Source organism: Drechmeria coniospora, chromosome 01 (assembly GCF_001625195.1).
Source record: "Drechmeria coniospora strain ARSEF 6962 chromosome 01, whole genome shotgun sequence".
Lineage (NCBI taxonomy): Eukaryota > Fungi > Ascomycota > Sordariomycetes > Hypocreales > Ophiocordycipitaceae > Drechmeria > Drechmeria coniospora.
In genome coordinates, this window is record NC_054389.1 from 1,039,866 (window position 1) to 1,062,511 (window position 22,646).

At 57.8% G+C, this 22,646-nt stretch overlaps 10 protein-coding genes across 10 annotated transcripts; 6 read left to right on the top strand and 4 right to left on the bottom strand.

Annotated features, from left to right (window-relative positions):
- Positions 1-972: 972 nt before the first annotated feature.
- DCS_00256 (saccharopine dehydrogenase) lies at positions 973-2,194 on the bottom strand (the record flags this gene model as incomplete). Its single annotated transcript, XM_040797595.1, has 3 exons — positions 973-1,832; positions 1,885-2,073; positions 2,137-2,194. 3 exons carry the CDS (start codon positions 2,192-2,194, stop codon positions 973-975), a joined length of 1,107 nt encoding a protein of 368 aa, XP_040658478.1.
- Positions 2,195-3,371: 1,177 nt separating this feature from the next.
- On the top strand, positions 3,372-3,788 carry DCS_00257 (uncharacterized protein; the record flags this gene model as incomplete). The annotated part of the gene is made up of 1 exon (XM_040797596.1): positions 3,372-3,788. The coding sequence occupies one exon, from the start codon at positions 3,372-3,374 to the stop codon at positions 3,786-3,788; it is 417 nt and encodes a 138-aa protein (XP_040658479.1).
- Positions 3,789-3,837: 49 nt separating this feature from the next.
- Positions 3,838-4,953, top strand: DCS_00258 (MFS efflux transporter; the record flags this gene model as incomplete). Its single annotated transcript, XM_040797597.1, has 1 exon — positions 3,838-4,953. One exon carries the CDS (start codon positions 3,838-3,840, stop codon positions 4,951-4,953), a length of 1,116 nt encoding a protein of 371 aa, XP_040658480.1.
- A 195-nt stretch (positions 4,954-5,148) lies between these two features.
- On the bottom strand, positions 5,149-5,980 carry DCS_00259 (uncharacterized protein; the record flags this gene model as incomplete). Its single annotated transcript, XM_040797598.1, has 2 exons — positions 5,149-5,282; positions 5,359-5,980. The coding sequence occupies 2 exons, from the start codon at positions 5,978-5,980 to the stop codon at positions 5,149-5,151; spliced, it is 756 nt and encodes a 251-aa protein (XP_040658481.1).
- Positions 5,981-7,294: 1,314 nt separating this feature from the next.
- Positions 7,295-8,527, top strand: DCS_00260 (mitochondrial inner membrane protein; the record flags this gene model as incomplete). Its single annotated transcript, XM_040797599.1, has 1 exon — positions 7,295-8,527. The coding sequence occupies one exon, from the start codon at positions 7,295-7,297 to the stop codon at positions 8,525-8,527; it is 1,233 nt and encodes a 410-aa protein (XP_040658482.1).
- Positions 8,528-10,200: 1,673 nt separating this feature from the next.
- DCS_00261 (uncharacterized protein) lies at positions 10,201-10,982 on the top strand (the record flags this gene model as incomplete). Its single annotated transcript, XM_040797600.1, has 3 exons — positions 10,201-10,609; positions 10,712-10,824; positions 10,884-10,982. The coding sequence occupies 3 exons, from the start codon at positions 10,201-10,203 to the stop codon at positions 10,980-10,982; spliced, it is 621 nt and encodes a 206-aa protein (XP_040658483.1).
- A 46-nt stretch (positions 10,983-11,028) lies between these two features.
- DCS_00262 (protein kinase C) lies at positions 11,029-14,163 on the top strand (the record flags this gene model as incomplete). Its single annotated transcript, XM_040797601.1, has 5 exons — positions 11,029-12,112; positions 12,189-13,320; positions 13,377-13,578; positions 13,641-14,046; positions 14,102-14,163. The coding sequence occupies 5 exons, from the start codon at positions 11,029-11,031 to the stop codon at positions 14,161-14,163; spliced, it is 2,886 nt and encodes a 961-aa protein (XP_040658484.1).
- A 655-nt stretch (positions 14,164-14,818) lies between these two features.
- Positions 14,819-16,285, bottom strand: DCS_00263 (uncharacterized protein; the record flags this gene model as incomplete). The annotated part of the gene is made up of 3 exons (XM_040797602.1): positions 14,819-14,864; positions 14,918-16,105; positions 16,164-16,285. 3 exons carry the CDS (start codon positions 16,283-16,285, stop codon positions 14,819-14,821), a joined length of 1,356 nt encoding a protein of 451 aa, XP_040658485.1.
- Positions 16,286-16,940: 655 nt separating this feature from the next.
- On the top strand, positions 16,941-17,516 carry DCS_00264 (37S ribosomal protein S12; the record flags this gene model as incomplete). The annotated part of the gene is made up of 1 exon (XM_040797603.1): positions 16,941-17,516. The coding sequence occupies one exon, from the start codon at positions 16,941-16,943 to the stop codon at positions 17,514-17,516; it is 576 nt and encodes a 191-aa protein (XP_040658486.1).
- Positions 17,517-18,164: 648 nt separating this feature from the next.
- DCS_00265 (putative mannosyltransferase involved in N-linked and O-linked glycosylation) lies at positions 18,165-19,669 on the bottom strand (the record flags this gene model as incomplete). Its single annotated transcript, XM_040797604.1, has 4 exons — positions 18,165-18,232; positions 18,291-18,579; positions 18,655-19,545; positions 19,619-19,669. 4 exons carry the CDS (start codon positions 19,667-19,669, stop codon positions 18,165-18,167), a joined length of 1,299 nt encoding a protein of 432 aa, XP_040658487.1.
- Positions 19,670-22,646: the final 2,977 nt, after the last annotated feature.

Sequence of the window (22,646 nt, forward strand, 5' to 3'; positions counted from 1 at the left end):
AGAAAGAATAACCTGGACATGAGCTGCCGCGGCATCTGGGACTAGGCTGCATCCCCTCCCCGTCCTACAGGCAGCGGCATGCTTGTATGTTCCAAATTGGTGTGGGTTTCAAAGTCGCAAAATGGCACATGGATGAGTAATTTTGAGAATTTTGATTGTAAAACTTTGCTTGTCACGGAGAGCATGCTATATGGCGGAGTGCTCTCCAGGCTCCTGACTGCGGGGTCTAGTTGATTCCATTGAAGTTCGATACGACCCATGGTAGGCATCTGTCGAATCTGATGAAACAGGAAAAAAACCAGGAAGCAGATAAAAGGATGCAACATTGTTTCCGTAACTACAGTCTCTCAGCGGACCCCCCAGGGAGAAAGCCAATTCGTCGACGTGCTTTTTAGCTACGAATTAAAGAATCTACAGCGAGACATTCCTGTTGACAGCCAAAGGAAGACATCTTTTTTCTTTTTTGGCAGCCTCTACAGCGTTGTGTCGTCGTCTTCGATAAAAAGGCTTCTGCACCCTTGAGGATGGATGTCATCAGGTTTACACTTCTTTTGCCTTCCCAAGATGACGGCGTTCAAGTATGGGCGGACGCTGAGACGTGGACCGCCGGTGACACCAACAGACGGAAGTGGTCAAAGTGTCGAATAGGCACCTACTCGGCCGCGAATGCCTCCTTTTGTTTACTGGCATAGCGGATAGAAGCAAAACAAGCCGTCGATGGCACCCTGGCCTCGCAGTCGATTTCCTCCTTTCTGCGGGAGACTATGGAGTCATCTGGCTAACCTGTAAATTGGGTGGAAGAAGCAACTATGCTCGGCGATGGCTTCGCAAGGAGCCTGACTTTCCCGCCCTCATAATGGACGTCCTGCCCGGAGATATCCTGATACCGAGCCTGGCATTCCCCTCTGTCGTCTTCACGACGTCCCTGCAAAACGAGGTTTTGGAGGCCACGGTCATCTCATGCTGCCAGGTCTACGGCAGTTCTGCCACCCGCTCCCGATACGTCTTTTCTGCCCGAGTCCAGACGCCATCCTTGTCACGATTCCGCAGTTGCAAAAGACTGGGGAGAAGCAAGCCGGAATACTCGTCGCTTGCCTCGCGAGCAATCATGGTCGGGAGGTGATCAATGGCGATGATGCGCAGCTCAGGTCCCTCCAGCGTGCCCGATGCCGCCGTGGTCGGCTTGTCAAAGGAGCTGTATCCGGAATAGACGGGAATCGGGTTGTTCTCGCTGTTCGGGTCGCAGCTCACATCGCAAATGACGCGAAGCCGCCTCTCGGGCGTCGACAGCGATTCGAGTGTCGTAAAAGGCGGGACTCGGTGCGCCCCCAGATAGACGCAGTTCAGGAGGACGTCGACGTCGACGATTTCGCGAAAGGGTCCGCCACGGCTGGTCTCGGGCAGGTCCCATTTGAGAACCGACGTCTCGGGGATTCCGGCGGCAACGCAACACTCGGCTGCACCTTTGCCGCAACGACCCAGGGCCCCAATGATCATGAGACGGGGGTACTCGCCGTTGTTCAGCGGCAGCGCTTCCTTGACCGACGATCGAACGAGGTCCATCAGATCAGAGGCCGAGTCGAATGCCGGCACGGCGCCTTGGGGGACGCCAGGGTGAAGAAGTTGATGCGCCCAAGCCAACAAGGCCAAGGCGGTGCCGGAGAAGCCGGCGCTGAAGCCAAAGGCCGCCACGCGCGCACCTTTCTCGTTGACGAGGAATTCGAGGTCGTAGAGCAGACCGTCGGCCTTGGCGAAGCGCGAGAGCTCCGTGGCCCATCCATCCTGCTTCTTGAAACAGTGGGCAAAGTGAATGTAGGTATGCGGCAAGGGTGCTGGGAACCGTGTTAGCGACCATGTCCAGCCGCTAGCCATCGTCGTACGTACTGCCGTCTGCCGGGAGCTCCTTCAGGCCGAGGATGACGTTGTCCACGGGAGCGTCGACCCACGACCCGGCAGGGACAATCTCGGCACCGACGGCCTTGAACTCGTCGTCATTGTAGATGCGATCGGGCGACACTTCGACTCGCACGACGTACCCGGCGCCGATGAGAGCTTTGGCCGTCTCGGGCGACACTGGTTGATGTTGTCAGTCTGATGCATGCGAACCCCGCAGTCGGCCGTGGACAATGAGCATACGTGGAGAGCGCCGCTCAAAGGGCTTGGTCTCGGCCCTCAAGTGAATAACAGACGTCATGATGGTGTGCGACGAATGGGCCGCTGTTCAATTGTCAAGATCAAAGGTGAAGGCTTTCCTCTGGCGTGAGTCACGATCCAAGGCTGTCCGAGGAAGCAAGCCTCCAGGGTTGGGGTCCACACCCTAGCGATCACGTGTGAGTGCCCAAGGCTTCACTTTCACACTGTCAAGCGCAGACGACACGCCTCATTCGACAGCTACAGTACATGATGGCCGAGGCAAGGCTATAGATGGCATGTTCAACGAGCGTTTTGCAGACTCTACAGGTAAGCATGCTTCCATCAAGGCAGCATCCCAAGTGAGTACTTACAGCTTTGATGTGCAGTGTGCCGTATCCGTACGGAGGATGCGATGCATCTCCCCTCGGTGGGTCTTGAGTCTATAACGGAGCACCAACGCATTGCTTATCAGCCGTCAGGGCTTGCCTGGAATGGCATGAGGTGGACATCGGATGCGACACAAGAGCTTGGCGTTCGAGGGACGAGGCAACATTGCGTAGTTGCGATGAGTCAACAGGAGTGGATGTGGCTATCGAGTCCCCACAGGCGCAGCCAACCTTTACGAGATGTGTCGGTACTTGAAATCATCCTCCTCGACGACACCCATCGACAACTGACCGCTGACCGGCCCTCTCCCGACCTTGCATTGAAGTGCGCCCGCGATGGGACACGGCAGACGGGGTGGCTCACCCTCGAGACGCCAAGGTGTATTGATTATTGGCTCGGGCCATATGGACTAAAGAACGGGTTGAAAGCCACATCCGCAGTTTCCGAGCTCCATACTCCCTCCGGTCGCTCACGAGGCCGTGCAACGAGCAATGTAGCGCCCAAACGAGATGGCTGGCCTCCTGTATCGGCCCGTAAACGATGCTCTCCTAGACTTATCTGGAGGGGAAGTACGCGCGTTGCGAGTACTGTGCCCGCAATTGCCTGTTTGGGATTGCCTAAAAGGGTCATTCCGCTGCTTAGAAATATGCCACTGGCGCACTCGTATCTGACATGGCGTCTCGATCGTCCTCGCAGTTATTATACCCATGATATCTCGCGCTCATCCTACTTGCGTACACCTAGCTGTATTTAATCGAATACGATGGTCTCCTCGCCTCTCGTGTTACGCGCAATGTCTCCGACCTTGATTTCGGTACATCCACCTCGCCGACCGTGATTCATCACCCACCATGGAGTCTGTCGTGCTGCGGACTCTCCTCCAAGTGCCGCCTCCATCTGGGCCGTCGACTGATGAGGCTACCGACGAGGCTGCCATTGCTCTCGCAGCGCCCGCCAGGGCTGTCAGGAGGACGTATCCCGGGGCACCTCAGCGCGGAGATTCGATTGACCTTTGGCGAGCACCGACCCTTGTCGAGGCCGCCGCCGGCTCGGGGGCGGCCACGCCGCAGACGGACGATGATGAAGACCTCGAGAGGAGCGGCCCCGGTTCTTCGCCTCTGTCGAGCCCGGATGCCGTCGAAGCGCTGTCGAGCGTCTGGCATCCGTACATGAACCGCTTCCGGCTTCTTGCCGTGTGTCTGGCCAACATGGCGAATGCGCTAAACGACAGCGCCGCCGGTGCCTTGATCCCGTACATGGAAAAGTAGGCATTGCCCTCTCGACTCGTCCCTCGTCCCGCCGCGGTCAAGCTTCAAGATGGATGGGACTGACGGCGTCAGAACGTACGATATCGGCTACGGCGTCGTGTCTCTCATATTTGTCGGCCAAGCCGTTGGCTTCGTCGTCGCCGCCGTAGTCCTCGACCTGCTGCACGCCAAGCTGAGACGGGCGAAGTTGCTGGGTCTCGGCCAGACGCTCATGACGTGTGCCTACGTGCCTCTCATCGCCACGGCACCCTTTGCCGTCGTCGTCTGCTGCTTCTCCTTGGTCGGCTTCGGCATCGCCATCAACGTCGCCATGGGCAACACCTTTTGCGGCGGCCTGCAGAACGGCACTTTCATGCTCGGCCTGCTGCACGGAAGCTACGGCCTCGGCGGCACGACGGGCCCGCTGATCGCGACGGCGCTCGTCACCGTCGCAGGCGCCGTCTGGAGCCGCTACTACCTGCTCACGCTCGGCATCGGCGTGGTGACGCTCGCGCTGTCGCTGTGGTCCTTTTGGCACTTTGAGCGAGAGCAAGATGCCGCCGCGAGCGAACGTGGGGCCCGGGCGAACGACTCTTCCCTGCTGCTGGGCATGTTCTCGGCCCTCCGCCTGCGCGTCGTCTTGCTCGGCGCCGTCTTCATCTTTGCCTACCAAGGAGCCGAGGTTTCCATCTCGGGCTGGGTCATCTCCTTCCTCATCAACACCCGCGGCGGCGACCCCGGCTCCGTCGGCTACGTCTCCGCCGGCTTCTGGGCGGGCATCACCCTCGGCCGCTTCTGCCTGTCGGCGCCGGCGCAGCGGATCGGCGAGAAGACTTTCGTCTACGGGCTCGTCGTCGGCGCCGTGGCGTTTGAGATGCTCGTCTGGCTCGTGCCCAACATTGTCGGCGACGCCGTTGCCGTGTCCATCGTCGGCTTGCTGCTGGGCCCCGTCTACCCCTGCGCCGCCGCCGTCTTCATGCGCGGCATGTCGAGGCGCGACGCCCTGAGCGGCATCAGCACCATCAGCGCCTGCGGCAGCTTGGGCGGAGCGGTGGCGCCGTTCGTCACGGGACTGCTGGCCGAGGCCGTCGGCACGTACGTGCTGCATCCGATTGTGATTGCCCTCTTTTTCGTCATGCTTCTGTGCTGGTGGGGCATCCCGTCGGAGAGCAAGAGGGACGAGTGAAGTGAGCGAGGGCGACTGTGAATGGAGGCTTGGATGCCGGATGTAGGTGCCGAAACTATGGCGAATAATACACAAAAATGTCCATCTGTACAAGAAAGTATACATTCCATACACCTCCATCTCGGTCCGAATCTATCGTCAAAGGTTGATTGTGTCCTTCTATCCGTCATTGCGAATGGGCAAGATGCTTCCTCCTCAGATCCGTCCCAGGGCGGCCTTTTGGACGGTCAGGTGGCCGGCCGCGATGTCTTTGCAGGTCTGCGTGATGGTCGTCCAATCGCGAAAGGTGACAAAGGGCACGCCTTCGTTTTCGCAGTAGGTGACGAGATCTGCAGCAAGGAGTGTCAAAATCAACAACCACACGATGGCTCGGCGTTGGGCCGGCGCACTTGTCGGAACACGTACCCTTGTCGGCCTTGGCAAACAGCAGGTCCGTCTCCTTGGCGGCTGAGAGATCCGAGATGCCGTCGCCGGCGTAGAACATGGTTGGCCGGTGGGACAGGGACGAGTACTTGCGAAGCTCGATCGACTTGTCGTGGCCGTGGCTGCTGTCGTCGCGGAACTGGATTCGCCAACCGGCGACGTCGTCGAGCGTCTTGCCGGAGCGCGCCTGGACGTGGTTGCTCACGAGCTGAATGTCCCAGCCGGGGCCGAGCAGGCTGTCGAGCAGAGCGCGAATGATGGGCTCCATGCCGCCGCTGAGGATGACGATGGGCACGTTGTTCTCGCGAGACCAGTCGTAGAACTCCTTGAAGCCCGGGTCGAGCTTGACCTCGCGCAGCAGGAGGGCGATGCATTCGCTCAAGGGCAGCTCGATGCTGTCCATCATGTCCTGGAATGCGTCACGGAAGGGCCGGCCGCGGTGGAGGACGTCCTGGCTGAGCTGGAAGCGCTTCTCGGGCCCGAAGCCGACATTGTCGGTCATGTAGTCGTTGGAATCGGCCGTCGTGATGGTGCCATCGAAATCGGTGAAGAAGATGAACTGGGGGTTCGTGGCGAGCGCTGGCGTGTTGCTGATGGAGCCCATGATGGCTTTTCGATGGTTCTCTATGACTTTTCGCCAGGTTTTCGCCAGGTTATGGCTGGGGGTTCTCTGGGGGTTCTCTGGGGGGTTCTCTGGGGGTTCGCTGGGTTTTCGTTGGCTTTTCGTTGGCTTTTCGTTGGCTGCTCGATCTTTGGTGGCCTGCTGGACGGTGGATGAGGGTATCGCGTAATGGCAATGAGGGGCAACGAAGGAGGGGCAGAAAGAGCCAGCTAAAAGCAAACAGATAAAACAGGCGCTCGGGAATGAAGTGGTCGATGGAGCATGACGAGGCAGAGCGGTATATTCCCCGTCTGAAGCATCAATTGATGCACGAGCGGTTCCCACAACGGATTGCGACGACTCTCATCCCGACTAAGCTTTACGCGTCTCATGTTCAGGGTCCAAACGTCTTCCATTCACCGTTGTGGTCGTCTGTTGGTCGCCCTCGTCCGTGTCGTCATGGAGGGTCGGGCTGTGCTGTGGGTGGATGCGGAAGCCCCTGGGAAGAGGTTAGCCCCACTGATCCCGAGTCGTGACAGGGTTCAATGGTACTAGGTTGGGGTTGGAACACTGACGTGCAAAGGGCGCCACAGTGAGCGATACAGGGCAATGACCACTCCAACTTCCACTATCAGTCCTGCTTGTAGGTGCCTAGCAGGCACTGAGCATCAATATTCCGTAGGTGCCTGTGCTCAGCCTCCCAACTCTATTGTCCGTAATCGGCGTGAGAGTTTGGAGTACGGAATACTGGCATGTGGGAGCCAAGAGCACCCGAACTTGTATGCTGTTCATCGCCCTCGAGCGAGAAATTCCCGTTGTCCTTGGTACTCGTACAGGCAGTTGCATTCGTGCCATAGTTCGACCTGTGCTGATAAAGATGTGTGGTGCAATGTTGGTAGTCACTAGAACTGAAGTTCGATGGTGGATAATTTAGTACTTGGGGGATTTACAGTATGCTGTACTTTGAGCATCGCATCGTCGGCGAACAGTGCACTCTCTTTCCGGACCTTGCGAGCACACGTACTGCGAGTAACTAGTACGAAAGACTCTATTATACGTATTTGTACATGTACTTGCAGGTGCAAGTACGTCAGTACTGTACAGTAGTCTGAGAACTGTACTGTATTTTCAATGCCCTCATCGCGTATTTCAGAAATAGGAGTATTTGTACTGTATTCAATGCGGTGCCCAAGTTCAGTCCTCTCTCGCTCGCCGAATTGCTACGCCGCCCCGCTGTTTACGCGGGGGGCCAAAACAGAACGGCAAAGGGTCAAAAATTCCGACATCATACCAACAACGGCAACCAGAGGAAGTGCGATGCAGCCCTTGGGTCGCTCGGCTGCGATGGCCGTGCGGGCAAACGGCAGCCGGTTGTTTCTACCAGCCATCGGCACAAGCTCGATGGCCCTGAAGCCGGCTTCTTGCTCTCGCCGCCGACGGCCAATTGCATCCCCGCCAAAGCCCTTTTCGAGTCCATATTCGAGAGCGTACTCGACGCCTGGCTCGACGAACCCCCCGCCAGAGGACGCGGGAAAAGGTGGCAAAGGTGCAGCTGGTGGCTCCGAAGCGACAGAGGGCAATCCTTCACGGCTGGAGGAACCCCCCGAAAGGTCGTCTCCGTCATCGGAGCTGACGTCCAGACTGACGCGAAACAACCTCAACCAAAGAGTAAACGACATCATCGGCGACATTCAATCACGCGTCCTCAACGCGGCGACGACCTTCAACGACATCACCGGCTACTCCGACATCGAGGGCATCAAGGCCGAGAACGAGGCTCTCGAAGGCAAGCTCGCGGATGCGCAGTCCCGGGTCCGCGCCGCCCGCGCCGCCCACACGACCGCCTACACGAAGCGGGACAAGGCGAAGCGCGAGGTGGCCACCCTGCTCGCCCGGCAGGACTCATGGTCCCCGCAGGATCTGGAACGGTTCACGGACCTCTACAAGACGGACCATGTGCTGCAGGCGGAGGCGACCAAGGCCCAGGACATGCTGAGCGAGGCCGAGGCCGAGGAGCAGAAGCTTGCCAAGAGGCTCAACTCGGGCATACAAAAGAGGTATCACGAGGAGCAGATATGGAGCGACCGCATACGGAGGGCCAGCCGGTGGTCGACACTTGGCCTCATGGGCATGAACTTTTTGCTCTTCATCGTCTTGCATTTCGTCGCCGAGCCGTGGAAACGGGAGAAGCTCGTAAAGGGCGTCGTCGCCGAGGAGATGGCCGTCCTCGAAGAGGTCCGCAACGGGCTCGAGGCCGTCAAGCTGAGACTGGAGCAGCAAACGACGGCAGCCGAGGCGCCGGCGTCGCTTCCCGCGACGGCCCACGACGCCGAGTCGCGGCCGGCACCGGCCCTCAACGGCGCGCTCGAGGGCCCCTGGCAGGACCTGCTGCTCGACCCGAGGCGGTGGCAGCTTGTGGTGGCAGACCTCTGCAGCGAACGGAGGATAGACGTGCGCATGAAGGATGCCTCCCTGCTCGCGCTCGAGGCCGCCTTGGCGGGCGCCGCCATCGCCGGCGGGTTGACCACGTTATATGTACGGAGGACCTGAAAATACGGCATTGTGCAGCGAGCGAATAGTGGAATTTCTCCTGTACTTGTACCTTGCCTAGCCTCTCGATTTGCTCATGTACAATACTTGCATTAGAAACCGGATCAAGCTCCAATATCCATCACGGCCACACGGCAACAACCGACATCAGATCTGCCAACCGGCCCGATTCCCGAGGATTCTTGCTCGTCTTCGCTTGTCTCGAGATCCTGCAGCCTCTCACGCTGAAAATGGCCATCTTGCGCACCATCTTGCGTGGAGATGGGGCCGGTTCGCCTATCAGCATGCGTTGAGACGAGAAGGGCACGTCGACGGCACGGCACAGGGAAAAGTGGACATGCATATGCATGTTCGACGGCGAGTCCGGGACGAATTTTCCATCTCCAACGCCCAACGGTCAACGCTGTCCACGTCCGATTCGGTCCGGCCCGGTCGGGTACAGCGCGCGGGACGGCGTCGTAATCACTTGGGACGAATACGGGTGCAGCAATATTTACCTGCTAGTAGCGTAGATCCGCCTCGGTGAGCCATGCGTGGGCGGAGGAGTGAGGGCGGCTTTCGTCATCCCCTTCGGCGTCACCGATCCCACATCATGTCAGGGCATGGCCGTGGCGTTTTTTTTTCTCCCCCTGCAACCAACTTGTGTTGGTTGGATGCCTGTGTGCCAGACGGGACGGAGAGTCAAGACACTCTTGCTGCCTTTGTTGTGTCGAAGGGCCGAAATGGGACGCGTTTGGCGTGCCCTCCAACCGAGGAAAGTCGTTGGAGATGACAATCAGGCATGATAACAAGCAGGTATGATAGCAAGCAGGTATGATAGCAAGCAGGTATGATAGCAAGCAGGCATGATAACAAGCAGGTATGATAGCAAGCAGGTATGATAGCAAGCAGGCATGATAACAAGCAGGTATGATAACAAGCAGATATTAGGTGTAATACTTGTATCAACCCAGTACAGGTACTGTAATTACTCCGTACATACTCCGTACAGTACAGCAGAGTACTTTAGGCTCGTAGTGTGCAAACAGTTGAGCAGGCGAACAGAGTTCGGAGTACTCCGTACTTTGGCAATAATACTCTGCTGCGCCATACAGGTAGTTGTACATGCACATCACGTGGTACAAAGTGCAGGCACAAAGTAAATGTACATGTGAGCAACCCTCCCGCTGCTTGCGCCACGTGTATAGGTACCTCGCACCTGGTCCGTCCACCCCATCACCTGCCCTGCCAAGTCGCCTTGCCGCGCGCCGCGGGGTTGGTGTTTCTGCCTGTCCAAGGCATGCAGACGACAAAAAAAACCCGCCACGGCCCCAAGCTAGCTAGCCTTTAGCTCCCCCCTCCATCACTGACGACATCTCCCCAACCCTACCCAAAACCTCTCCCATCACCGTGGGCAAAGGACGCTCGCTCGTTTCCTCCCCTCCCCCCCCCCCCCCCCCTCCCCCGGAATCACCCACACAGGGGACCTCCCTCCGCAGCATCCCCGTATCATTATTCCCTTCACCACCGGCGTTCGTTCGAGGATCGCTCGGTGAAGCCTGCCTACCCCTCTCTCTTCCCCCCGTTGCTCTCCCCCCCGTTGCTCTTCCCCTCCCTCCTCCCTCCTCCCTCCCCCCTCTTCCTCCGCCCAGAGTCGTCGTGCGCGTGCGAGTCGCGTGCGCCGCTCGCCCATCATGAACGATGACGAGGCCATCCGAAGCATCAAGGCCAAGATCGAGCGGGAGGAGGCCTTGATGAACGCGGCCATCAGCATGCGGAACCTGCCCATCAACGAGGGCCACCGCTCGAGAATCGACAGCGAGCTGCGCGACAACGAGCGCAACATCAAGTTCTTCAAGGAGCGTCTCGACGCCATCCAGCAACGCCAGGCTCAGCAATCCATGGACCGCATGTCGCTTGGCGAAGACGGCGCCTCCGCCCCGCACCCTCCGCCAAAGGACTCAAACGCCAACTGGCAGGAGGGTTCCTACGGTCCAGGCGGCGGCCAGTACGGCGGTGACCTGGCGCCGCCGCGACACCCCTATGCATCCCCCGATGCCGGTTCGGGCATGCCCAAGGCGCGGCCAAACTTCACAAAGCTAGGTTTGTGCCTTTGAAACACTCCTACCTCGCTTCTGAGCGGTGGTGGCGAGCGACCCGGCTGGTCGATGACGATAAATCCATGCTGACTGACCGACCTGCCAGACCTCATCAAATATGACACTCCCTACCTCGGTCCCCGCATCCAGCTCATGCTGTCCCAGATCCAGTTCAAGCTCAACGTCGAGGAGCAGTATCTCAAGGGCGTCGAGAAAATGGTGCAGCTGTATGGCATGGAGGGCGATCGCAAGAGCAAGGCCGACGCCGCCGCCCGTAGGGTCGAGAGCAAGCAGAAGATTGTGCTTTTGAAGCAGGCGTTGAAGAGATACGAGGAACTGCACATCGACATGGAAACATCCGACACTCAGGATGGTAATGCCCCCCACCTCCCCCAGTTCCCCCCTTCCCTCTCTCCCTCCCCCATGTCCCCTGTCACCTGTTCCTTGTTCACTGTCTCCGTATCCTGTCCCTTCGCGCGCCGCCCCGTTCGTGACCTGCCCGTTGCGCTGACACCCCTACGTCCTGCACTTCCAGATGACTCCATCAACTCGCCCAATCTTCGCAAGCCCCTCAGCGGCCGGCTCGCCATTCGCGTCACGGGCGTCAAGGGCGTCGATCATGCAGCCACCGGCCGCTTCGCCCGCGGGCCCGAATCCTTCGTCGCCGTCAAGGTGGAAGACACCGTCATGGCACGGACCAAGGTCTCCCGCAACGACCGCTGGGAAAACGAGCAGCATGCGATTGATGTTGACAAGGCCAACGAGATCGAGGTGACCGTCTACGATAAGCCTGCCGAGCATCCCATCCCCATCGGCCTGCTCTGGATCAGGATATCGGACATCGTCGAGGAGATGCGCCGCAAGAGGATCGAGGCCGAGATGAACTTTTCCGGCTGGGTTTCCGCCGACCAGATGGGCCATCCGACCTCGCCCCCCACCCAGTTTCCCATGAGCCCTTCCCAGGCGTCCTTTGGCCCCGGCGCCTCGGGCCCGCAGCAGCAGCCCGGCCAGTACGGCGCCCCGGGTCCCCAGCCTCAGGTCAACGTCGGTCCCATCGACGGCTGGTTCAACCTGGAGCCCACCGGTCAGATACAGCTCCAGATGAGCTTCGTCAAGCAGAACAAGGACACGCGCCACGTCGACCTGGGTCTCGGACGCAAGGGCGCCGTCCGCCAGCGCAAGGAGGAGGTCCACGAAATGTACGGCCACAAGTTTGTCCAGCACCAGTTCTACAACATCATGCGCTGCGCCCTCTGCGGAGATTTTCTCAAGTACTCGGCCGGCATGCAGTGCGAGGACTGCAAGTACACTTGTCACAACAAGTGTTACCCGAGCGTCGTCACCAAATGCATCAGCAAGAGCAATGCGGAGACGGACCCCGAGGAGGAGAAGATCAACCACCGCATCCCGCACAGGTTCCAGCCCTTCTCCAACATGACGGCCAACTGGTGCTGCCACTGCGGCTACATCCTGCCCTTTGGCAAGAAAAACTGCAGAAAGTGCACAGGTATGCCCGCCTCCCCATCGCCAAGACCATCCTCCTCTCTCGCGCCGTCGGAGACGCTGGTGCTAATGCAACCTAGAGTGCGGCCTCACGTCGCACGCCCAGTGCGTCCACCTCGTTCCCGACTTCTGTGGCATGTCCATGGCTGTCGCGAACCAGATTCTCGAGGGCATACGGGTCCAGAAGCAGCGGCAGGCGAAGGCGACATCCCTCACGGACAGGACCCTGCGACCGGGAGCAAACAAGTTGAACTCGTCGGGCACTACGCACTCGGCCTCGGCCTCCTTGTCCAGCTTCACCTCTCCCGCAAACGTCAGCCCCGTGTCTTCCGACGCGACCGAGGCAGCCAAGCTCATGTACGCGAACCTGCCTTCGTCTCAGCGTCCAGCCGGCCCCGGTCGAATCTCCTCGACCCCCGCAGCGGCTGCCGCGGCGACGGCAGCCATGTCGGGCGCCGCCGGAGGGTATCCCCACCGGGCATCAGACTACGGACGTTATGGCGGCACCTACGATCAACCGCCACCCCAGCAGCAGCAGCAGCAACAGCAGCAGCAAGAGGACCCCTACGCGCAGGCCGGACAGTACGGACCAGGGCAACCGCAGCAGCGCAAGTACAATCCTGCCGACTACGCGAACCTCAACGCGCCCTATGGCGGCCAGCCTCCCGCCCAAATGCGGCCTCAGCAGCAACAGCCTGCGCAGATGGTGCCTCAGCAGCAACAGCAGCAACAACCGCCGCCGCAGCAGCAGCAGGCATACCCCTCGCTTGCTCCCGCGATGAAGCCGCAAGCGCAGGAACCGCTGGTCCAGAGACCTACCTCGTTACCAGTCTCCGGACAGCGGAAACAGCTGCCCTCGGCGCAGGATCCCGGCACTGGCCAGCGCATCGGCTTGGATCACTTCAACTTCCTCGCCGTGCTCGGTAAAGGCAACTTCGGAAAAGTCATGCTTGCAGAGACGAAACGGTCGAGGCGTCTCTACGCCATCAAGGTCCTCAAGAAGGAGTTCATCATTGAGAATGACGAGGTGGAAAGCATAAAATCCGAGAAGCGCGTCTTCTTGATCGCAAACAAGGAGAGGCACCCGTTCCTGACAAACTTGCACGCCTGCTTCCAGACGGAAACGCGTGTGTACTTTGTCATGGAGTATGTCAGCGGTGGTGATTTGATGCTGCATATCCAGCGAGGCCAGTTTGGCACCAAGCGAGCCCAGTGCGTAACCACCCCTGGGGGAGGATTGACTGGGAGTCTGACACTAACTCGACTAGGTTCTATGCCGCTGAGGTGTGCCTGGCACTCAAGTACTTTCACGAGAACGGCGTCATCTATCGTGATCTGAAGCTCGACAACATCATGCTGACGCTTGACGGACACATCAAGGTTGCTGATTACGGTCTCTGCAAAGAGGACATGTGGTACGGATCGACAACCAGCACCTTCTGCGGAACTCCCGAGTTCATGGCGCCGGAGGTATGTCGATGATGATTTGTGGCAAGAAGCCTGCCGTCGTTTGTTGCTGACGCGTCTTCTAGATTCTTCTGGATAAGAAGTATGGCCGGGCCGTTGACTGGTGGGCCTTTGGCGTCTTGATTTACCAGATGCTTCTGCAACAGTCTCCATTCCGAGGCGAAGACGAGGACGAGATCTACGACGCAATTCTTGCCGATGAGCCTCTGTACCCGATTCACATGCCTCGAGACTCGGTGTCGATCCTTCAGAAGCTGCTTACCCGAGAGCCTGACCAGCGGCTGGGAAGCGGACCGACGGATGCGCAGGAAGTCATGAGCCAGCCTTTCTTCAGAAACATCAATTGGGACGATATATACTACAAGCGTGTGCAGCCGCCGTTCAAGCCGACGATCAAGAACGCGACCGACACGAGCAACTTTGACTCGGAATTTACCAGCGTCACTCCGGTGCTCACGCCCGTCCAATCGGGTACGTATCGTGTGATGCTCTCACTACTGCCACGGCCCGTGCTGATCTTGAATAGTATTGTCGCAAGCCATGCAGGAAGAATTCCGCGGATTCTCCTACACAGCAGACTTTGAATAGGATTTGGACTTGGCGAACATCCCTCCGCCGTTCATGGCGGAGATTTTGCCGGCAGAAAAAGGTCAAGGACCGTGGAGACGAGATAGACAGCAAATCCGAGCAGTTGTTGGGGGAGGGGGCAGCGGGCTCGAGTTCAACGTCGGCGATGAGTCCGGCGAAGCTGAGGCGAAGGGAGGCCAAGCCGACTCACGTAGTGACTTCTGCCAGCGAGGCCGCATCCGACAGGGAGCTCACATTCATCGTCTGAAGAGAGTCATGCCAGCCACCGTGGGGAGCAGTTGAACTGGCACTTGTTGTCGGGCCGTGGGACCGGATCTGTCTTGGGAACGTTCTTTCCGCTCGCTACCTTTGTTGATATGGATGTTTTGTTATGAAAACAGCGGTTCCGAATAGTCAGACCTTGTCTAGTTGTTACTGCAGTCCAAAGAGGAATATAAAGGGCAATGATTGACAACAGCATGCAGAATAATCCGTCTCATTCATCTACACAATGAGCGAGGCGATCCGTGATTCTGTTTGAAGTCAAGATGCGTCGTCAAGGGATGCGCGCGCAATAGGTATGTGTTGTATTTTTGCGTGTACATAGGAAAATGGGGGGGCGTGCCGGCCTGCTATTACCTCTCACCGCCCTCCCTTCCCGACCGAGCGTGGGCGTCTAGTTGGTGTACTGTTTTTGCAGTATCTTGGCAATCGTGTTGAGCCTGCAAATTCATTAGCACCATGATCCAGGCGGACGGCGAGGAAGGGGACCTACTGAATGTTGCTCGTGCCCTCGTAGATGGCGCCAATTTTGCTATCCCGCCAGTACTTCTCGGCGAGGCCCTCACGAACGAAGCCCATGCCACCCATCCACTCAACGGCGAGGCCGCTCACCCTGCCGGCGACCTGCGAGGAGTAAAGCTTGGCCATGGCGGCGTCGGCGACAAAGTCCTCGCCGGCCTCCTTCTTGCGGGAGGCGTTGTAGACGAGGGCGCGGGCGGCCTGGATCTCGGTCCAGCTCTGGGCGATTTGGTGCTGCATGCCCTGGAACTCGCCGACGAGGGAGCCGAACTGGCGGCGGTCGTTCCAGACGTACTTGACGGCATTCTCAAAGGCTCCAAGGGCGAGGCCCGTCATCTGGGCGGCGATGCCGATGCGGCCCTCGTTGAGGAGGCTGATGGCGTACTTGTAGCCGTGGCCGCGCTCGCCGAGGAGGTTCTCCTTGGGGATGTCGACGTCGTCAAAGTTGAGAACGCAGGTGCTGCTGGCGCGAATCCCGAGCTTCTTCTCCTTCTTGGCGATGGAAAAGCCCTTGGTGCCCTTCTCGACGACGAAGGCGGTGATGCCGCGGTAGCCTTTGCTGGGGTCGAGGTTGGCGAAGACGATGAAGAGATTGGCCTCGATCGAGTTGGTGATCCACATCTTGCTGCCGGAGATGCGGAAGCCATCAGCCGTCTCGGTGGCCTTGGTGGCCATGGCGAAGGCGTCGGAGCCGGAAACGGGCTCGGAGAGGCAGAAAGAGGCGACGGTGTTGGTCGCCAGCTTCGGCAGCCACTTCTTCTTGAGCGCGGGCGAGGCGTACTTGATGATGGCCGTGTTGCAGAGCGTGTTGTGAACATCGACGAGGACGCTGACGGAAGGGTCGGCGCGGGCAAGCTCTTCGATGCCGATGATGGCCGAGGTGAAGTTCATGCCGGCGCCGCCGTATTCCTCGGGGATCTCGACGGCCATGAGGCCCTGCTCGAACAGCTGCTCGACAATGGCGGGGTCCATGGACTCGGCCTCGTCCATGTCGCGTGCCCGAGGGAGGATGACGTCGGTCGCGAACTTGGAGACGGACTCGGCCATGGCCGTCTCGACCTCGGAGAGATGACTGATGGGCGTGGGGGGGATATCTGAAATGTCTGCATGTTGGCCATCGGAACGGCGGGGCGTCGACGTCGATAGGGGCCGGGCATTGGCACTGAAGCTGTAAGCATCGCGGCCGAAGCGACGAAGGGAGGAGGGGTGGAAGATCTTACGAGTGTATCCTGGGAGCTTGTCTCGCGATGCCGATGCCGCCACCGGTGCTGACCGATGCTCTCTGGGCGAAACCCCGTCCGCTGCGGATGGCAGGGCGCAGAACCCTTGTAAAGGACGACATGATTGTGTACTCGTAAACCGGACCGCTACGCACTCGGGGAAGGGACGAGAAAGGGGAAGAGAAGCTGGATCGTGTTGATGGGAGTTTCGGGTTGCTGGTGGTGAGGCGGCAGGTGAGAGATGCCACCACACCCTTCCTTCCCTTGCCTCAATCCCCGGCTTGGCCGCCGCCGTGGCTGCTCGGGAGACGGCCGGCCGAACTCTTGTGGCGTTGGGCCGAGGATAACCAGCTCGCGCACTGGAGCTCGGCTCCCCGGTGTTTTCCCGTGCTCTATGGAGCACGGGTGCAGTACGAATACATACTGTATGTACGGAGTACTGCAAGTACTGTACTTACGGAGGAGGTACCCAGTACTCCGTAATACCTCCTACTTATATTACTTACAGAGTACGAAGTACCTAATTATTGCCGTAAATCACTCCAACACATACTTAGGTGGGGCAGCAATGAGGCCATGCATGTGAACATGTCTCGCTGTTCGAAACGGCAGAACCCCGGACCCAAAGCAAGTTGGTTCGATGCTCCCTGCATCTGCACGTGACTTCCATCCGTCGATGCTCCTGGTGGATTTTCGTCCCGAAGCTCATGTCGGCCATCGCCACGCAAGCAGGTAGATTTGAAGCTGGCGGCCATTTTGCGACTCAATTCCGCAACCATGGTTGGCTCTATCCTGCGACACGTTTGGTCCCCTCCAGCAAGGCGGAGCCTCCTCGCCGTCGTGGCGAGACCGGCGACAACAGCACCGAGGCCGGGCTCGAGACCACCAGCCTCACGCGCGAGCAGCACCATCCTTCGTCAAGTTGCCTGCTTCTCGACCACGCCCGCCCGCTCCGCGACGCTCAACCAGGTGCTCCGTGGCATCCGCAAGGGCAAGCGCGCCCGTCACGCCGTCTCGCCGGCGCTCTCCAACACACGCTGCCCCGCGCTCAAGGGCGTCTGCCTCCGCGTCGGTGTCGTACGCCCCAAGAAGCCCAACTCGGGCGAGCGAAAGACGGCTCGTGTCAAGCTCTCGACCGGCGCCGTCGTCACCGCCTACATTCCCGGTGAAGGTCACAACATTCAGCAACACAGCGTCGTCCTCGTCCGCGGCGGCAGGGCCCAGGATTGCCCCGGTGTGCGGTATCATTTGGTCCGCGGCGCGCTGGATTTGGTACGCACACCCATGCTGCATGCTTGCACCGCGTCGTTGACTGCCCGTCAAGCTGCTGCGTCCGAGGCTAACCGGGAATAATAGGGCGGCGTGGCGAACAGGACGACGAGTCGGAGCAAGTACGGTACGAAAAAGCCAAAGAAAGCCACCGTCGGTTAGGCGAACGCGTAGGCGGAGGCACCTACACTACACATTCGAAGAATCAGCTGCAGAGCTGGAATAACTCCTACCACTTGCACCAACTGAGCGCCGAGGCAACGGCCCTACCTACCTGCCACCTGTCTGCCCGCCTCGTTACCCACCTCAGCACCACGGCACCGCACTCGGGACTGTACTATATACTATACCATTATGTTATGAATCACGGGACGGCAAGGAACCATGTATGCATAGGGAGGAAATCTTGCAACGTAACAAGAGTGGGTGCTATACATTTGCGCACGGAACTCGCTCGAGCTTCCTGATCCGTGAGAGCTGCTGCTCTCTTGATAGAATAACCATCGTCCACCGTTGACCAGGCCTTCGTGTTCATCCCTCATGTTCATGTTCCGTCCTGCGACCAATCCGTTTGTCCAGCCAGGGCGACAGACTCTGTAGCCAATCGTGCACCAAGACAATAGATAGCCTGGGAAATGATATACACGATACGCTATCCCACAGTCCCCGGGGCGGCTGCCGTTTCCCCTTTCTCCGTCGATGGACACCAGGTAGGCCTTGCCCTTGTGACCTTTACTTTGTCTGATCCTTGTAGCCGTCGGGCTTTTCCATGTCGTTGACCTCAAAGTATCGGCTGGTGCCTGTGGCTGGTCAGATGGTTTCCACGTCGAGCATTCACCTCGGTCAAGGATCACGTACAAGAGTAGCCCTTCCAGTCAAAGTTCTCCTTGGGGTTGCAGTGGCAGCGGAGGTCCCGTCTATGTTTTTCGCCCGTCGGGCAGTGGGTGAAGGGGACGTGATAGTAGGCGATGTCGTTGAAGAAGTGAATCTCGCTCTTGTTCAGGAGCAGGCCAGCAGCGATGGAATGGACGGGCGCGTCACCCCAGCGCTCGTAGAAGAAGCCGCCGTCCTTGTCGAGGGACTCGAAATAGTCGATGTAAGGCTTGCTGCGAAGCCAGTTGAGGCTGCCTACTTCAAAGTTGGACCACTGCACCCACGTTAGCCGCCGCTTCGAGCCGCATCCGTTTGTCGGGAGGGGGAGGGGGAGGGGGGGCGCGCGTACGAAATGGCACCGGTTGTACGTCTCGCCGCCGTCGTCGCTCAGAAACTTCATCGAGTTGTCGGCCGCAATGTACTCGGGGTGGTTCTTCATAAACTTCTTGGTGCTGTCCCACAGCGTCTTGATGGTCTCGACGTACTCGTACAGGCTCAGGACGAAGCTGTACTTCTTGCCGTTCTCGTGCAGGACGCGGAAGGGATCGTAGTGGATGTCACAGTAGAGCTCGATGGATGGCTCGACGCGCCAGTAGTAATCGTAGTTCATCATGAGTGGTTGGCGAAAGAAGAAGCCCGACTCGAATCGGCACATGTGGCGGTAGCTGACCGAGTCGCCGTAGATGATCTTTCGCGCCGACATGTCCTCGCGCGTCTTCTTGGCCCTCTCTTGGTCGATCCACTCGGGGAAGGACCAGTGCTCCTGCGGAATCTGCCCATAGTGCGTCTTGCCGGAGACGAGCGACGTCGTCACCTCTTTGAAGGTGTCGTCGAACGGCTGGTCGTTGAGGAAGACCCAGTCGTAGTTGTATCGGCGGTTGAAGCGGTCCTCGACCTGGCGGATCGATCGAGCAATTTCCCAGACATCGCTGTTGCGCGCGAGCGTCACGAAGGTGGCGTTCATGCGAGGGCCGCGCGCGAGGCCGACGATATCATCGTCCCAGTTGGGGTCCATCGGGGACATGGCCAGCGGGAAGTCCTTTTCGTCGTCGTGACTCGGCTTCTGAAGCGTCACTTGATCGTCCGACTCCTTTCTGTGCGGAGGGCTGATCTCGTCGGCCGGCGAGTGAGACGGGGGCACTTCGGACCCTGGTGGCCGGCTGGCCGGGTGCGAGGGCGGGCGCTGAAGGGGGATCGTCTCATGATCGGGGCTGGTCATGAAGTAGAAGATGGCGAGCGTCTTTCATCGAGGCTTTGGGTCAGTCAGAAGCATCGGATGAGGCCAAGGCATTGCATCGAGGCGAGCGACGTACGAAGACTGCGATGGCGACGTAACGCGCATAGCGTGCGTTACTTCCAACCATGGTGACTGTGCGTGAGGAGCGCGTCCCCCGTCACGGAAAGGATACGGAATAAGGATGGGGAAGGGGATGGGGATGGGGAGAGGAGAAGTTGACGAGTCGGGGGAAAGAAGAAAAACGACGTCTTGGTTCGGCCGACGATGAATGGAAAGCTGGACCGAGGGAGCCCGTTTCGAACGAAACGCACCGACCGACGCCGCACCTGAGGGGGATGGATGTTTCGGTGATGGCGGTAAACTGAGTGCAGCGACTCGGGACGAGGTTCGAATCCTTTCTAGGTGTACACAAGCATGGTTTGTTTCCCGAAAAGCAGGTCGGACAAGCTAGAGGTAAGGTGGCGACGGCGTTGATGGAAGATGATGACTCTGATCAGGAACTGTGAGCTCGAACGGAACGGAGCGGAGCAGAGAGGTGGTGGAAGGATGGAACGTATTGGACGAGTGACATGAGGTGGAATGCGAGCCCTCGCTGCAGGGGGTATCTCCGTACCTGGGCTCCTGCTCGGGGCCTGAACGAACCGCCCTTGCAATCCAGGGATCGGTGGGTTCCTAGTTCAAGTACAAGTACGGAGTACTTTTCATGTACATGTACATACGAGGATCGATCGATACATTACGAGTGTTGAATGACACCACTTAAGCGCTCACTTTCGTACAGTACAGGGTACCATACAAATTACTTACATACTAATAAGTAGTAATACTACTTATGCGTCCACCTCAAGTACCTGGATATTATTGCACTTGGATACTACGGAGTACTGTACGGAGTATTACTTGCTCACCTAGTAAGCACAGTACTGACTTGCACAGGAGATTGGCGGGTCACGTCTTCTACAGCGCAGGCGACTGTTAGCTGTCCCGTGTCCGTATCAACCACCATGTTGCATGTACTGGTACTCCGCACTCGCTTGACACTTGTATCTGTCCTTACTTGGGTGTACTTCAAGTTGGCCCCCTACTGTCAAAAGAACCAATCAACGACAGCCTCGCTACGACACCAAGTCGGTACAATTATTACATAAATGTACTTGTACGGAGTACAGGTGCAGCTGATTCGAGCGCAAACTTAAGTACACCTAAGCACATGTAACAGTACGGAGTACTTGCAACGTAATGCTCGGCACGAGGACCCGTAGCAAGTACGTGTACTTAGGTATACTACCTAGTACTCACTCGTAAGTACTGATTGGTTAGTACAGAGTAAGTACTCAGGCACAATGTGGTGTATCCGTAAGTATTGCATGTACGGAGTACAACTACAAAGTTTCAGGGGCAATTCTACGGCGAAGCTCCCTGGCCCAGCGTCCTTGGCAGGGTGAATATGCCACCGAGCGACCAAATTGCATCCCTGACTTGAGACCAGATTTGAACACCAACAAGGTCTCCTTTGGAGCACGGCGATGAGAGATGGCTACACTGCATGGAAACTTGGGCACTTCCCACACTTCTTGAGTCAGTATTGTAGCTGTTGGCGGCCTCTGTAAGTGTACCGTAGATTGCCGTCTTTGATTCGATGCGAGACTCACCTCATGGTATGATCATGGTTCCCCCACTCATGCGAGAAGTCCGGCATAGGACACATGTACTTACTGTACAAGTAAGTGGATCTGCCATACTGCATCAGTTCTGTAAGTAATACTCCGTACACCTACTGTACTTGCAAGCACTTACTGCAGAGGTACTTCTTGCGGCAGGACTGCAACGTGACTACTTACTTGGTTACAAGAAAGGGCGAGAAAGTCTCCAGTCAAGTCGCATTGTGGACATGGGCATCGTACTCCGTAGACTCGTACGCACATCCCAGTGCGGTTTTACGCCTCCCTTGACGGCTAGCTACACGCGGGCGCTTGCGATCAGTGAGCGATGTGTACGGAGTACATACTCCGCATTAGCCATACTGTAGGTGTACGGGGTACTTACAGTAGTACTCCGTATTAGCCATACTGTACTTACTTAGGTGTACGGAGTATGTACGGAGTATGGGTACTCCGTACTTATACGATACAACACATGCTGCTACCTCCCTCAGAAGGGCGCATGCGAGACATTCCAGCGTGTCGCCTGAACTCCGGTTGTGACATGCATTGCGTTCACAGACCTCACCGATCCAACTAGGGCCGCCGCGGAAGCAAACGGCAGCTGCCATGCCTCTGATACTTGGTACCAGACAGTATTCTCATGGTTCTAGAAGCGCCGTCTCGTGAAGTGGCAGAGCGCACTACGAAAAATTGTGCGAGGGCCAATCCTTGAGTTTACTCACAAATAATGGCCTATATGTACTGTACGGAGTACGGAGCAGCACTGTCACAATTGGTTCTTTCAGTATGGCGTGCGGAGCTGTACTTAGTAATATTACCCCGAAGAGTACCAAGAAAGTAGGCATCTAGGGGTATTATTACCTGCAAAGTACCTTGAGAGGCACACCTATTGATATATGTAAGTAGATACCCGGTATACTATCCTTTGATCCTTGTGTTCCCTACAGAATTGAGTGGATGCATCATGAGCCAAAAACAGTATTCTGGGCTTCCATGGCAAGTCAACGAGTGCCAGTGTTACGGACTGACCCCAGTAGGGCATAAGCAGTGGCCATACTACTAGCCGTTGCGCCATACGGCGCGCCCTTATTGCATCCAGCAAAAGGGTACGTATTGACAAAGCTGATGGCCACGCTTACAAGGACCGTTGCTGCTCTTCTTAACCATTGTACTTGGGCAAAGCCCAAGACCATAACAGCCAGTCCCGTTATCCGCAATTGCATTCGCGAGCATGTAGATGTACTGTACAGTAGGTGCAAGTATGTACATTTATTCCGGGTGCTTAATCCGGGTGTTTATCGCAATAGTAGGTACTTAGCTGTTACCTCCTCATGAATGTACTGTGCATCAGCGGCTATCAGGTAATTATACAAGGAGGCGTACGGAGTAATTCCTACGGAAATGCAAGGACTGTGCTGTACATGAACTCCGTACTCCGTA